Below are 15,047 nucleotides of genomic sequence, written 5' to 3' on the forward strand. Positions count from 1 at the left end.
TAGTAGTTGAACTAGCTAAATGAAAGTGAACAAATACTTATCAATATCATGATTAAAACCAAAATTTTATGAGTAAAGTTTTGTAGAATTTGAGGAATCTTAAGTATTTTTGATCCTGTATATATGACCATTATTCAAAAGATTGAACACGTCTATAATTTTTATTTGTATATTAATTGGAGTTGGGTTCAACACCCGTATTGTCTGGTTAGCCTATAAATAAGAAAGAGCATTGTAACTCAAATTTTGCAGGTTTTTGTGATATCTGTTTATTTACTGTCCAGATATTTCAGTGTATTTGCATCTGAAAGCTTTTGGAATGCAATTACAGATTTGATCATAGCACACTTACAAAAATTTGTTCTTTGTCATTATGCTTGATATTATCAAAATTGTCCTTCATATAAGGATACTAAAGCCGTTAGGCAAAATACTGATGTGGAACAGTCTATTTTCAACTAAGGGTAGCTTATCCATTGGCTGTTTTGTTAATTGTAGAGATTTATTTTACAAAGTAGAAACCTCAGTGTTAACACCAAAGTTATCAAACTTGGTGTCATTAACAGAGAGACCACCTGGCATTATGTACTTCTGATGTGACGTAATACAAACTGTAGTGAATTCTACCTAGTGTTTAACTTAAATCTAATCAGACTGTTATATTTAGATTCCAGCTTAACAGAAAATATAACAACTAGAAGAACAAGTTTCACCACTAAGACATAATCAGATCAATAATATACAACATTTTGTAAGGCAACTGGTCTATTTTCTTTAAAAAAGTCAGTGTTATGGAAAATAAAAATGATCTATATGGTGTGTGAGGGGAAAATAGTTTTAGGATAAAGAGACTAAAGGAATGTTACAATCATGCTGCAATCTGTGAACCTTTTTTGGATCCTGGTTGAATAAAACAAGAACAGCTATGAAAGACATTTACGGGGCAGTTGGGGAAATTTGGATACGGCTTGGGTATTAGCTGATCTAAGGGAATTTTTTTTTTCTCCTTGGTGTGATGATTGCATTGAAGTTATATTGGAGAATTTTCTTATATTTTAGAGATGCCGAAGCAAGTTAGTAGTGAAGTAATGATGTTTGTAATTTACTTTGAAATGGTTAAACCAAAACAAAATTATTTGTAATAAGTAATATCTATCTGTTTTGGTCAGTCTGCCCAAAGGTAGATGTGATTGCTCACCCAGGAATTAATTTGGATGTTGAGACAGATGACACAGTGCACTCACCAGTGAATATGCGTAAAGTTTATTTAGGACTCACAGTAAGCTAGGGATTCCCAGGAAGGGAAGGGCTTATGTAGGGATTTGATGAACAGGGGAACAAGCAGAAATTGGGGTGCTGAGGAGGATGGATGGGGGTACCTGGACTTTTCTTGTGATTAAGAAGTGAAAGATGGAACCACCCTCTTTATTTTAAACTAATTGTAGATAGATAAAGCAAACATGATGAAATATTAACAATTGTGGAATCTAGGTGATGAGTATATGGGTGTTCGTTATTCTGTTTCATCTCTTATGTATGTTTGAAATTTTCCATAATAGAAAATATTTACACGTAAGTTTAAGAAAGTTTTAGAATTATGTGATTATTTCTGTTTTAGCAACCAAAGGACACGATGAGGTTAGATGAAACGATGCTGGTCAAACAGTTGCTGCCAGAAATCTGCCATTTTCTTCACACTTGTCGTGAGGGAAACCAACATGCAGCTGAACTTCGGAATTCTGCCTCTGGGGTTTTATTTTCTCTCAGCTGCAACAACTTCAATGCAGTCTTTAGTCGAATTTCTACCAGGTTAGTGTGTAAATTTACATAGGAATGTTGTAAGTAATATAAAATTCGTCTACGTAAAAGTAAAAAGTTGACAGAAATGAGTTTAACCTGGGCTTCTGTTGAAATTTTATACATTGATTTCTTTGAAATTTTTATTTTGTAATGTTGTGTTATTGGTGGGTACACTTAAATGTGAGTACTATGATAAACTTGAAAGTCTAAATTTTAGGAAAAAAATGTCACCCATGACCAGGCTTTTTTTTTTTTTTTTTAATACTATTGATAGATAAAATTTTGGGTTTGGCTTTTTAACGTATTATTCCTTGTAATGAAATTAGTCAATCAGAATAATTGGTGAGTAGTCAGAATTCTAATGATCTTAACGCTCTGATCCTTATCACAAGCTCCTAAGTTATCAAAAAACAAAACAAAACAAAAAAACCAAACCAGCAATGTGGAAGCACAAGGAAATGAGTAATTCTAGAAAGTGAACTGTATTTTAAGTGTATGAACTGTGAAATCTCCCATTTGTTGAGCATTTACAGCATGTGCTATGCTGTTTGATCTTCACAGTATCCCTGAAATGTAGGTGACACCCCATTTTATAGGTAAGCAAACTAATACTAAAGAAGTTATCAAGATGCTGTGCCAAGTAACAGAGGACCCAAAACTTCGAAGTCCGGCTGGCTTCAGAGTCTGTCTGTTTTATTGTGCCTGGCTGCTTCCTGGTACTGCTATGTTAGCTGCATTTTGATGAAATCCTTTTTATAATATCCACTGCTGTGCTTTAAAATTGTATGATAAGTATAATTTAAGCTTTTATTGATGCTTAGAAATCATCATGTGATCATTCATTGTGATAAAGCTAGAGATGGAGAAATGGGTATAGAACTGTAGCTGATGGTAGCAGGTAACTCTGGATCTTAATTTCATGCAGACGATTTGCCTTTCTCATGCAAGTAGAGTCAAATGGGTCCCTAATTAAGACCAAGTAGGAAGTATAACGTAAATCACCTAGTGATTCAGTGGATCAAAGACTAACGCAGAATGCTTAATGGCACCTGCATCTTTGGTTTGTCTGTGTTGTGTAAGGAGTGGACGTCCATTAGCTTAGTTCATTCTTATGTTGTTTTCCAACAGATGTGAATGAGAACATACATCATAGTTTGAGAATTTGTGCTGTGGTTTTTAGGCGGAATTGGCTAACTTCAAAATCCTGCAGTCTTTTTAATAAAAAATGGCATTTCTTTGATGGTGATGCTGGGCAAAAGTATTCTTCCAACCTCTCATCAGAATTGTGGTGCAAAGAAAATTAAAATTTTATCTAACGTTATAATATGACTGATAATGTAGGGTAATGGTTATACAATAGAACAATGGCTTCATGAAATCTCTTGAGTGTTAACATCTCATATTCTGAGTAAATAGTACGCTGGTTGAAGCAGCAAGGTAGCAAACACCTAGGTAATAGGATGCATTAAAATGATAAAAAACCAAACCAAACCCTTTCTTTGTTTAGGTGACTACTAGACCAGTCTTACTGTTTGAAATAATCTTACATTGAAGGTAGAAAATGATCAAAAGGGTAAAATGTTTTTTAGTCTATCCAAACATGAATTGCTTTAATAAAACACAGCAAATGTGCCACCTCTGAAAACTCTAAAAATCTTCTGGTCACCAAAGGTTTTATTTTGCAGCATTGGCACGTGTAAAACTAGACAACTTTTGGGTATTTCCTGAATCTAGTTCAGTGTTTGCAGAGTAGAAGTTAAATGTCTCCAGAATAAGCCAGTTTCTTTAGCTTTCAGGGGACAGACTGCTCAGAAATGGGATCTATGAAATTCATGTTTCAGACAACTACATTTGCTGTTTCATTTAGTTGGTGCCAGAAATAGGAGCTGATCTTATTAGAGGGTCACTTACCTAAAAGACCATTATGATGGTTTAATTGAGATGGGGTTATCCTGTGACACTGCTGTCGTAGCATTAGGTGACAAAATATGCAAGGAACTGGAATGGCAGTTCTTTCTGAAGATTGATTTTATACTTCGTATGTACTAGATGAATCAGTATCATGAAAATTTGTTGTGCTTGACCATTCTACCTGTCTATGGATGTTCCTCTTTTAGGATTAACATCAGCTTTTGATATTTCTGTCCTTTGCTTTTCTTCAAGGGAATAATATGAGTTATAGATCATAAGATAACTTTTTTATTCTGCTGAAGTATACCATGTTCTGTGGCTCATAGTACTCTTTTATGTAGAGCATTAGCTGCTTTCTCCACAAAATTATTATACAATGCACTGGATCTAATTGTTTTGTAGTTGGAGGGTCCTGAAAAATACCTAATTTGACATATACCAGAAGCAGAAGACTCAATGACTTTGAAAGTTCTGTTTGATTCTTTTACAAATCTGCTGTTTTTTTAAAATGGTTTCTTATTGTTTTTAATAGTTTAAAATTTCTTCGTGTATGTCTAATTATTTAAAACATACTTATTATATATTCTCTTTAAGATTGTTAAGTAATCTCATTTGTTTGTGTGTGCCAACTGTCATTCACAGTGAATTTTTTCTCTCTGTTTTGTAAACCTTTGATTGCAAATTTATCTTTAGTGCAGTCTGTATTTTCTTTGGGAATCTCTTGTAGCCTGGGACTGTGGGAGTATCCTAGTGATGGTTTTGCATTTGCTTTTGCCAAGTGCCCAGTTCTGGACCTATATTTTTGTTAATTTCTCAGCCCCAGATTGTATGGGTAGTACAAATGTGGGCCTCAAACCCTTGTAAGGTGACAGCCCTGGGTGATTTTTTCCCCTACCCAAAGCTTAGGCAGAGCAGACAGACTTCTTGTGCTGGTAGATTTTCCCCCCTCCCTCTCTTTTCTCTATGTCTCTGTCTCTCTTTCAGTGTCTCTTTCTTTTTTTAAGGAAGTGCGTAGCTCTTTCTAGCCATGTTTTATGCAGGTCCCTGGTTCTACTCTCTGCATTATGAGGGTACAGGACTTTGTATCCAGTCCCGTGTGGATGTTTTTAGCCCCAGACCCCTAGGTTAAGGAGAGAAAAAAAATCTGACTCTCACCCTTCTTTTGTTGGCTAGATCATGCCTTCAAAACCATCTCTGGTTTTCAGTTTCCTTTCCATTTCTGGACTTGGGTGGGTACTTAGTGTTTGTTTTGCTTTATTTCTATACATTTAAAATATCTTTTTGTTGTTGTTCAGTTTACCTAGTTTTTCTAGATGTTTTAGTTATAGGTTTTCCACTTCATTTCTTTTGCCAAGAATACGCTTTATTTGATTTCTCTGCCTTATAAATTCACAGAATGTTCCTTCCTTGTGGTAAAAACTGGACTATAAAACAACCACAACCACTCACAAACAACCACAAGAGTTAGCTTTTCAAAAGTTGGTGTTGCTGATTTATTAAGTTGTGTTTCTTAAGGAGTCATATTCCATATTTTTAGGCTCTTTGCAGCAGCTGTGGAATTTGTAGCATGTAAATCAGTTTTGAGGACCTTCTCATTCCCAGTGTGAACTGCTAAGCTTTTCTCACCCTGATGATAAGAAGAACATTAGTGTAAGTGCTTAGAATAATTTTAATGTTAGCTATACATCTATGGGCTAAAGTGAGTGAAAGAGGAATTTGAGAAGGAAGAAATAGCATTGATTTCATTTTTAGCAACTGAAGGTTTAGTGTGATGATTAATGTCAATTTTAAATTATACTGAAATGGTTATACTTTGAGCTAATATTTTGAATAAGGTCATGTACTATTTGTGCTTTTTCACACATCTCTCTCTGCATTTATGAAAATTAGTAATTTCATCCTATTGCTTACATTTTTGATATCTATTAATTGAAATAAGCAAGCTTCATTAGGAAGCACACAACAATAGATTAGCAGTACCAACTTTGAAAAGCTGACCTCTGTGGTTGTTAGTGAAAAAAAAAGAAGAAAACTTTAACCTCTTCTATTTATTAAGCTTAAGTGAATTTCTTAGCAGTTTAAACATCTATATATATATATTTTTTATATTTTTGTTAAGTGCTAAATTTTTCTACATTTTTGGTAACTTCATATTTAATAAGAGGGAAATTTGGGGTTTAGAAAGATTATTGTCATTACAAGCTTAAGTTCTGTGAGAGAGGGACACTAGTTAAATAATCACGTAAGCACACGTACAGACTGAAAAGCGCAGTGCATGAAGGCTTACTCATTTTTTTTAATACAAAGTAAATGTATCCTGTGAAAGTAGATAAAATGTCATTCATGTTTCTGAAGTCTAGTTGATGTGAATAGAGGTTAATAAAATTTATCTTTTTTTAACTTATAATTTGAAATTTGAATTTTATATTATAGAAAAAATTTTAAAATACACATAGCAGAGAGAAAGTATTTCAAATACCATCTCTTACTGTGCTTCAGCAGTTATCAGCATGCTGTGATTTTTATTTTTAATAAAAACTCTGTATATTAAATTCTGTATATTTTACAACATGGTGATTTGATGTACATTGTGAAGTTTACTGGATTATCACGGTTTCTTTTGTCACAGCCCCTGAATTAGTTATGTTCCTTTAGATTTTCATAAAAAATTTATTCTCTTATTTTTATATGTGTATTTTCTCTTATAAACTCATCATTAGGGTGAGAAGAGTCTGTTGAATTCAGAATTTCAGACTATCCTAAGACTTCAGTTGATAAATTATTTTTGGTTTTTACTTTTCAGGTTACAGGAATTGACTGTTTGTTCAGAAGACAATGTTGATGTTCATGATATAGAATTGTTACAGTATATCAATGTGGATTGTGCAAAATTAAAACGACTCCTGAAGGGTAAGTTTAAATGTATGATATATCTGAAATTAATCACTGTGGGTGAAAAACCAGTATGTTGAATGTACTAATTATACTAATTGTGTTGAGCTAGAACATCAAAGTGGATTTTATAGTGCAAATGTCCTTGAGAAATGGACAGTAATACTTTATGGTTCAGTAATTTTTGAACCTTTGAAAACAATACATTAGCAAAAATTAGTATCTTAAGTCTTGGCAATGGAAAGTTTTGTTCAACTACAATTTTTGCTTTTAATAAAGAGAATGTGAGGATGCTGTTATTTAATTTTTCTAGAATTTCACCTCTTGAGGGTAGCGAGTAGGTTATCGAAGTTATTTGTTTAGCTATTGGTAGTGCTAAAAGCAGATAGCTTAGCAGGATATAAAAGTTTCATTGCAGATGGAACCAGAAGATTGTGGTCTTACGGTGAGAGGAGAAATTGAGTCAGGAATCTCATTTCTGACATTCTGTTTTCAATTCTGTTATTGACTTACTGACTGACTTTATAGCATTACAAAGTCTTTTACTCTTTCAGTGCTTAGTTTTGCTTCCTTGTAGAACATGTCAATAGTAGTCACACATGGGAATGTTATAATGCCTAAAATGTGTGTTTTTAAAGCTTTGGAAAGTGCTTTCTATGATTATGTTGATTGAAATAAACTATCAGAAGGAATTGAGAGAATTTTTGTGGTAAGCAGGAATGTGTTAATATAAATCAAATATCATTGAGTATTATTAATAAACTGAGTATAAATACCTAAATTCATTTCACAAAAATTGTATTTTAATTTTATGTAATATTGGATCCTGGCTAATTTAAATGTAGAACCTTATAGTATATGATTCACATTAATTTTTATTTTACTTTGTATATTGATATAGGAATTGTCAGTAATGTTTTTTAATGTCTGACCTAAAAGGAAATTTAGTTATACTAACTTTGAAAACCTCAACAGTTCTACAGTGTGTAGTTTTCAAAATAACATGTTTAGTTTTCTTAACATTTGCTTTAAACTCAACAACTATTCACCAGAGATGTAAAAAGGCTGTACCTATATAGATGAATACTATAAGGCTGTGTTCCAGCTATATTACCTTGTTCAGAATTTGTGATTTTAGATCGTTACCATTATAAAACCAAGCAACAGTTAAATCACTTTTTAGTAACTTTAATAAAGGAAAAATGGATCATTTTAGCGATTATGTCAAGATACGGACAAGTGGGCAGCAATTATTTTAGATTATAATAAACTACCACTCAAGTAGTTGAAATTTCAAGGTTTTAATATTTATCATTAAACATTGAAAAGTTAAGGAAGTGAAGGTAATATTTAGAGATTTAATCTTTGTATAATATTTAAGAAATGTAAGTGGGGTTTTGTGATTTTTTCTTTTCATAACTGTTCAGTGACATTTGGGAAATCTAGTCCAGGGTGCCTGTGGATTTTGTTTGTTTGTTTAAAAGATCAGTTTTCTTAGAAATGTTTAATCCATAATAATTAATTGAGATGGTTCTCCATGCACAAATGAGAGAAACTAAGTGTGTGGATAAATTACTTTCTTTTTATTGTGGTAAGTTATCCCCATTGAATGCAGCTTCCTTATGATCATAAATTTAGAGTTTATACTGATAAATGTGAAATATAATGCTAATATTAGATAGACCAGCAAAAGATGGTTCTACATGATAATAATAATGGTGAAAGGAATGGAAGCTTCCTGTAATATGGAATAGTAAAAGTAGTGATGTGTTTTAAATTCGATTCAGCAGCCTTTGTTGGGAAACTGTATGTAAGGAACCATGCTAAGTGCCGGGCTTACAAAGATTAATAAAGTATTGAATCTCTCCCTTTGGAGCTCATGGCCTGATTTATGAGACAAATATATTATCAGATTATTTGCAAAGCAATGTGACAAAGCTAAATAGAGTGAGCATAAAGTGAGAGATTAAGTATCTATGGGTTTGGGGGTGGGAGACGTTAAGAGGAAAAGAGCAAGATATAGAGAGGTACAAGAGTAGGTCAGATCATATTAATAAAAACATAGTAACATTTGTTGCATTTTCAGTATATGCCAGATGTCACGCTGTGCTCTTCACATGCTTTTTCTCATCAATACTCACAGTAACCCTGTGAAACAGATATTATTATTATCATCCCCTATATTGATGAGGAAACTGAGGCTTAAGTAACACTTACAAGGTCATACAGCTATTGAGTGGCAGGGTCACATCTGTGTGTCTCTAGAACCAAAGTACCTAACTGCTGTACTGTTTTGCTTATGGGTTATTAGGCTTTATTTTAGTGGCCATGGGAAGTGATGCAGAGGCTTTTGGGTGGAAATTACCTTGATCAGTATTTTATTTTAGATATGCCACTTTGCTTGAAATTTGCAGGATGATTTGATAGAAAGTTAAATGAACTTCTGGGACTTGGTTGTATAGTAACGTGAGGTAGAAATGATAGTGGAGGCCTGGATGGAATGGGGTAGGGTGGGGACCAATTAGATATGGTATTTAGGAAGTAGAATACATTGCATAGCTTTTGGTGATTAATTTAGGTATGTGATGTTAAAGGGAAGTATCACCAAGTGTTACAGAGCAAGCTGGTTAAAGCAGAGAAGAAGGTGGCCAGGAAAATGATAAATTGAGTTTTAGATCTATTGAGTTTGAGGTATTGGTAGGGTATCCAGTCAGAAACTTGTAGAGCTGGAGTAATAAAATATTTATACATTGGAATTGAGAATAGACTACTGTGTATAACACATTTAAAGTGTCATAAAAGGGCTTCCCTGGTGGCGCAGTGGTTGAGAGTCCGCCTGATGATGCAGGGGACACGGGTTCGTGCCCCGGTCTGGGAAGATCCCATATGCTGTGGAGCGGCTGGGCCCTTGAGCCATGGCCACTGAGCCTGCGTGTCCAGAGCCAGTGCTCCGCAGCGGGAGAGGCCACAGCGGTGAGAGGCTCACGTACTGCAAAAAAAAAAAACAAAACAAATAAAGTGTCATAAAGGTAAAGTTGATGAACATAGGAAGGCAAAAAGACTCAAGAGCACTGTAAAGTGTAATGCCATTGTTTGGAAGTCAGAGGAGAGCAAGAGCAAAGAAGGTTGGAAGGGTATGTTTTAAAACTGACTTGGAGAGCAAGCTGCTCATTTCCAAGTCTAGGAAAAAAAGTGACTTTTAAAGGATTATTTAGACAATTTTATAACTTGTAGACTCATCTCTATCTTATAAAGATATTTATGTAATTGTATTAAGTACCTGCATCCCTTCATTAAAAGTCCATATGGGGAGTTCTCTGCCAAGAGACTGTTACCAGTAATATAGTTTATAGAAGGGTCATCTTTTCCAGATATAAATCTTTTTATAAATGTGGACAATACATTTATAGAAAAGGAAATTAAAATATCTAATATATTTATATGGAGAAATGTTTAGTCTTATTTTAAAAATGCATTCTACTGCTTTGAACAATCAAATTAGCAGAATAAAAGAAATGAACACATTTAATGATGGCAAGGATGTGATAAGGGCACTTTCATATGCTGCTTGGTGGGAGTGGCCTTTGGCCCAACCCTTCTGAAAATCAGGTTGGCAATATTTATCAAGAGGCTTAAAAATATTCATCTCTTTGGACAGTTCTTTTTCTAGGTATTTATGTGCCTTAAAGAAATAATCGGAATGTGGAAAAGACTTGGATATAAAAGTATTAATGTTACTTATAATAGTGCGGTATTGGAAATAAATATGCAACAATTGGAAAATATTTAAATAACCAGTGACTTAATACAGTGACTTAAATATTCTGAAAGACATCAAAGCATACTGAAAAGACTATGGCTTTGAAGCCCAATTCAATCATTTATTAGATCTGTAACCTCAGAAACACAGTTGGCTCATCTGTAATACCTGAAAGCATTAAGATTTTGAAAGAATTAAATATATTAGATTGAAAATACCTGGCATGTTGTAATTGTTCAAGTAATAGTTATTATTGTATATAGAGCCATCAAATATATGTATGAGAAATTTTTAATGATATGGAAAAAGTTGGGGATATGATGTGAAATGTAAAGAACAGGTTTGATATGAACAGGTTTTGTTCAGTTATGGTAAATGTATTTGTCTTATACATGCATAGGAAAAGGGAAGGGAGAAAATTCACCGAACTGTTAACTGTGATTGTCTCTGAATGGTAGAATCATAGATAATGTTTTAAATTTCCCTTAGATTGCTGTGTATTTTTTGAATTTTCTACAATGACCGTGTATTTTATCCATTTTTTAAAAATGTAGTTATTATTAGAAACAAAACAAAGGAAAAAATTCACAACAACCTTTGAAGTTCAAGGTTCAGTTTGGTCTTTAGTGGACATAACCAGTGAGGTTTTGGCTTATACTAATTATCTTTACCTTTACATTGCTTATAAATAATACTGGAATAACAGTTTGTATATAAAAGGAAAGTTATTTTTACCAGTAGCTCTGAGTTGTATTTGTGTTAACTAATTAAACTAGAGTTAATTGTAAAACTTTTTTTTTTTTTCTCCAGAAACAGCATTTAAATTTAAAGCCCTAAAGAAAGTTGCACAATTAGCGGTTATAAATAGCCTGGAAAAAGTAAGTAATAACCTCTTTGATATTAAAGTTTTGTTAATTTTTGGTTATAAGTGTTGCTGTCTTCAGTATTTTGAATCAAGGAGTTGTGACTTGAGTGATAATTTCACATTAATTTTTAGGAAGACTGCATTGCAATATTCTTCTGAAGGAAATTAGAATTTTGTGATATAATTGGAGGCATATGTCATTTTATTTACTATATTAAGAAAATATGACATAAAAACATATGTTTTGTTATTTGTAGGCATTTTGGAACTGGGTAGAAAATTATCCAGATGAATTTACAAAGTTATACCAGATTCCACAGACTGATATGGCTGGTAAGGATAAGATTGGTTTTTTTTGTTTGTTTGTTTTTGTCTTTTAAACTCTTACTTATGAGGTAAGAACCTATCATTTTCCAAGTTGTTTTTGTGATTATGGTGCTTTTAATCTTTTCAACTTGTGTCAAATAGGAAATATTATTTTTTTCTTATATTTCTAAATTAGCCTCAACCTTTTTCCTTTGAGCAAATGGATAAGGAAGTTTGAAATGAAGCTTTGATCTTTAATTAGAGTTGTAGATTGGATACTGATGGCTCTTTGGTGTAGAGAAGCACCTTTTTTCTGTGTGTGCTCTGAGGCTTTAGTTTGTATTTAGAGAGATGTGTGTAAAGTAGGAATATCCCCACTTGGAATTCTCAAGACACAACTGCAAGAAGGAGAATAGACTCCTGGAGAGCTTTGGTAATTCCCTTTGAGAAGCTATTCAGTCTTCGTTTCTTGGATACATCACACTTTGCATAAGGCCCTGCACATTGAGACTAAATACAAGTCTGGCTATTCTAAAATTTGGACTTTTCTAGGATGGATCAAGATAGCTGTTCTAATACATAGACAATATAACCTCTTCTAATACATAGACCATATAACATTGCTTGAATTGAATGAATTTGCTGAGTTAAGTGAACTTCCAAGTTTATCTTTTAAAAATGTGGCCTTTGGGTTTTTGGATAGCACCAGCTTTTAATTTAATGCCAGAGATCTTCTTCTCATCTAATTATATCATTTAATATTTATATTTTTCACGTAGAGTGTGCAGAAAAACTCTTTGACCTAGTGGATGGTTTTGCTGAAAGCACCAAACGTAAAGCAGCAGTTTGGCCACTACAAATCATTCTCCTTATCTTGTGTCCAGAAATAATCCAGGATATATCCAAGGATGTGGTTGATGAAAACAACATGAATAAGGTGAGGAGGGCAAAGTTGTTTCCATCATGTCCAGATGTGAAGCAGTTTTTGTTATTTTGTTTTTTTTTTTTTAAATTTGGCCACACTGTGCGGCCTGCAGGATCTTAGTTCCCCAACCGGGGTCGAATCCAGGTCCGGCAGTGAAAGCACCGAGTCCTAACCACTGGACCACCAGGGAATTCCCATGAAGCAATTTATTTTACTCAAGGTGTATATTACTTTAAGCTTAGCATTCTGTAAGCATGATATTTCAGGTGACCATTTCTAGTTGCATCATTGTAGGTTTTTTTGTTTCCTGTCCTTAGCAGAGACATACTTGGACGTAGATTTAGTTGGAGGAAAAATATGATATCAGTGATAACAGTCATTGATTAAAGACTTAAAATAATCCTGTAGTTGCATTCTTTTACCAGAAAGGACAGTATTAAACATAGTTTTTTAATAAATTTATTTAATTTATTTATTTGGCTGCGTTGGGTCTTTGTTCCTGCACGCGGGCTTTCTCTAGTTGCAGTGAGCGGGGGCTACTCTTCGTTACGGTGTGTGGGCTTCTCATTGCGATGGCTTCTCTTGTTGCAGAACACGGGCTCTAGGTGCACGGGCTTCAGTAGTTGCGGCACGCAGGCTCAGTAGTTGTGGCTCGTGGGCTCTAGAGCACAGGCTCAACAGTTGCGGTGCATGGGCTTAGTTGCTCCGCGGCATGTGGGATCTTCCCGGACCAGGGCTCGACCTGTGTCCCCTGCATTGTCAGGTGGATTCTTAGCCACCGCGCCACCAGGGAAGTCCCTAAGCATAGTTTTTTGTTTGTTTGTTTGTTTGTTTTTTTAACATCCTTATTGGAGTATAATTGCTTTACAGTGGTGTGTTAGTTTCTGCTTTATAACAAAGTGAATCAGTTATACATATACATGTATCTCCACATCTCTTCCCTTTTGCGTCTCCCTCCCTCCCACCCTCCCTATCCCACCCCTCTAGGCGGTCACAAAGCACGGAGCTGATCTCCCTGTGCTATGTGGCTGCTTCCCACTAGCTATCTGTTTTACATTTGGTAGTGTATATATGTCCATGCCACTCTCTCACTTTGGGCCAGCTTACCCTTCCCCCTCCCCACATCCTCAAGTCCATTCTCTAGTAGGTCTGCGTCTTTATTCCCGTCTTGCCCCTAGGTTCTTCATGACCATTTTTTTGTTTGTTTTTTAGACTCCATGTATATGTGTTAGCATACGGTATTTGTTTTTCTCTTTCTGACTCAGTTGACTCTGTATGTCAGACTCTAGGTCCATCCACCTCATTACAAATAACTCAGTTTTGGGTTTTTTTTATGGCTGAGTAATATTCCATTGTATATATGTGCCACATCGTCTTTATCCATTCATCCGATGATGGACACTTAGGTTGCTTCCATGTCCTGGCTATTGTAAATAGAGCTGCAATGAACATTGTGGTACATGACTCTTTTTGAGTTATGGTTTTCACAGGGTATATGCCCAGTAGTGGGATTGCTGGGTCGTATGGTAGTTCTAGTTTTAGTTTTTTAAGGAACCTCCATACTGTTCTCCATAGTGGCAGTATCAATTTACATTCCCACCAACAGTGTATGAGGGTTCCCTTTTCTCCACACCCTCTCCAGCATTTACTGTTTGTAGATTTTTTGATGATGGCCATTCTGACCGGTGTGAGGTGATACCTCATTGTAGTTTTGATTTGCATTTCTCTAATGATTAATAATGTTGAGCATTCTTTCATGTGTTTGTTGGCAATCTGTATATGTTCTCTGGAGAAATGTCTATTTAGGTCTTCTGCCCATTTTTGGATTCGGTTGTTCGTTTCTTTAATATTGAGCTGCATGAGCTGCTTGTAAATTTTGGGGATTAATCCTTTGTCAGTTGCTTCATTTGCAAATATTTTCTCCCATTCTGTGGGTTGTCTTTTTGTCTTGTTTATGGTTTCCTTTGCTGTGCAAAAGCTTTGAAGTTTCATTAGATCCCATTTCTTTATTTTTGTTTTTATTTCCATTTCTCTGAGAGGTGGGTCAAAAAGGATCTTGCTGTGATTTATGTCATAGAGTGTTCTGCCTGTGTTTTCCTCTAAGAGTTTGATAGTGTCTGGCCTAACATTTAGGTCTTTAATCCATTTTGAGTTTATTTTTGTATATGGTGTTAGGGAGTGTTCTAATTTTATTCTTTTACATGTAGCTGTCCAGTTTTCCCAGCACCACTTATTGAAGAGGCTGTCTTTTCTCCACTGTATATTCTTGCCTCCTTTATCAAAGATAGGGTGACCATATGTGCGTGGGTTTATCTCTGGGCTTTCTATCCTGTTCCATTGATCTATATTTCTGTTTTTGTGCCAGCACCATACTGTCTTGATTACTGTAGCTTTGTAGTATAGTCTGAAGTCAGGGAGCCTGATTCCTCCAGCTCCATTTTTTTCCTCAAGACTGCTTTGGCTATTTGGGGTCTTTTGTATTTCCGTACAAATTGTGAAATTTTTGTTCTAGTTCTGTGAAAAATGCCAGTGGTAGTTTGATAGGGATTGCAGTGAATCTGTAGATTGCTTTGGGTAGTATAGTCATT

At 34.7% G+C, this 15,047-nt stretch overlaps 1 protein-coding gene across 9 annotated transcripts in view; it reads left to right on the plus strand.

Moving 5' to 3' along the window:
- NF1 (neurofibromin 1) overlaps window positions 1–15,047 on the plus strand; it is a 255,886-nt gene that overhangs the window by 60,732 nt on the left and 180,107 nt on the right. For all 9 annotated transcript variants that reach the window (XM_089900778.1, XM_089900773.1, XM_089900775.1 and 6 more), the window contains exons 4-8: window positions 1,619–1,809; window positions 6,515–6,621; window positions 11,174–11,241; window positions 11,486–11,561; window positions 12,314–12,471. In XM_089900778.1, coding sequence (XP_089756904.1) covers window positions 1,619–1,809; window positions 6,515–6,621; window positions 11,174–11,241; window positions 11,486–11,561; window positions 12,314–12,471 — 600 coding nt within the window. The remainder of the gene's footprint in view (window positions 1–1,618; window positions 1,810–6,514; window positions 6,622–11,173; window positions 11,242–11,485; window positions 11,562–12,313; window positions 12,472–15,047) is intronic.

This window comes from Delphinapterus leucas, chromosome 19 (genome assembly GCF_059928025.1).
Source record: "Delphinapterus leucas isolate spDelLeu-1000000601 "Yukka" chromosome 19, BTC_Dleu_Yukka2, whole genome shotgun sequence".
NCBI lineage: Eukaryota > Metazoa > Chordata > Mammalia > Artiodactyla > Monodontidae > Delphinapterus > Delphinapterus leucas.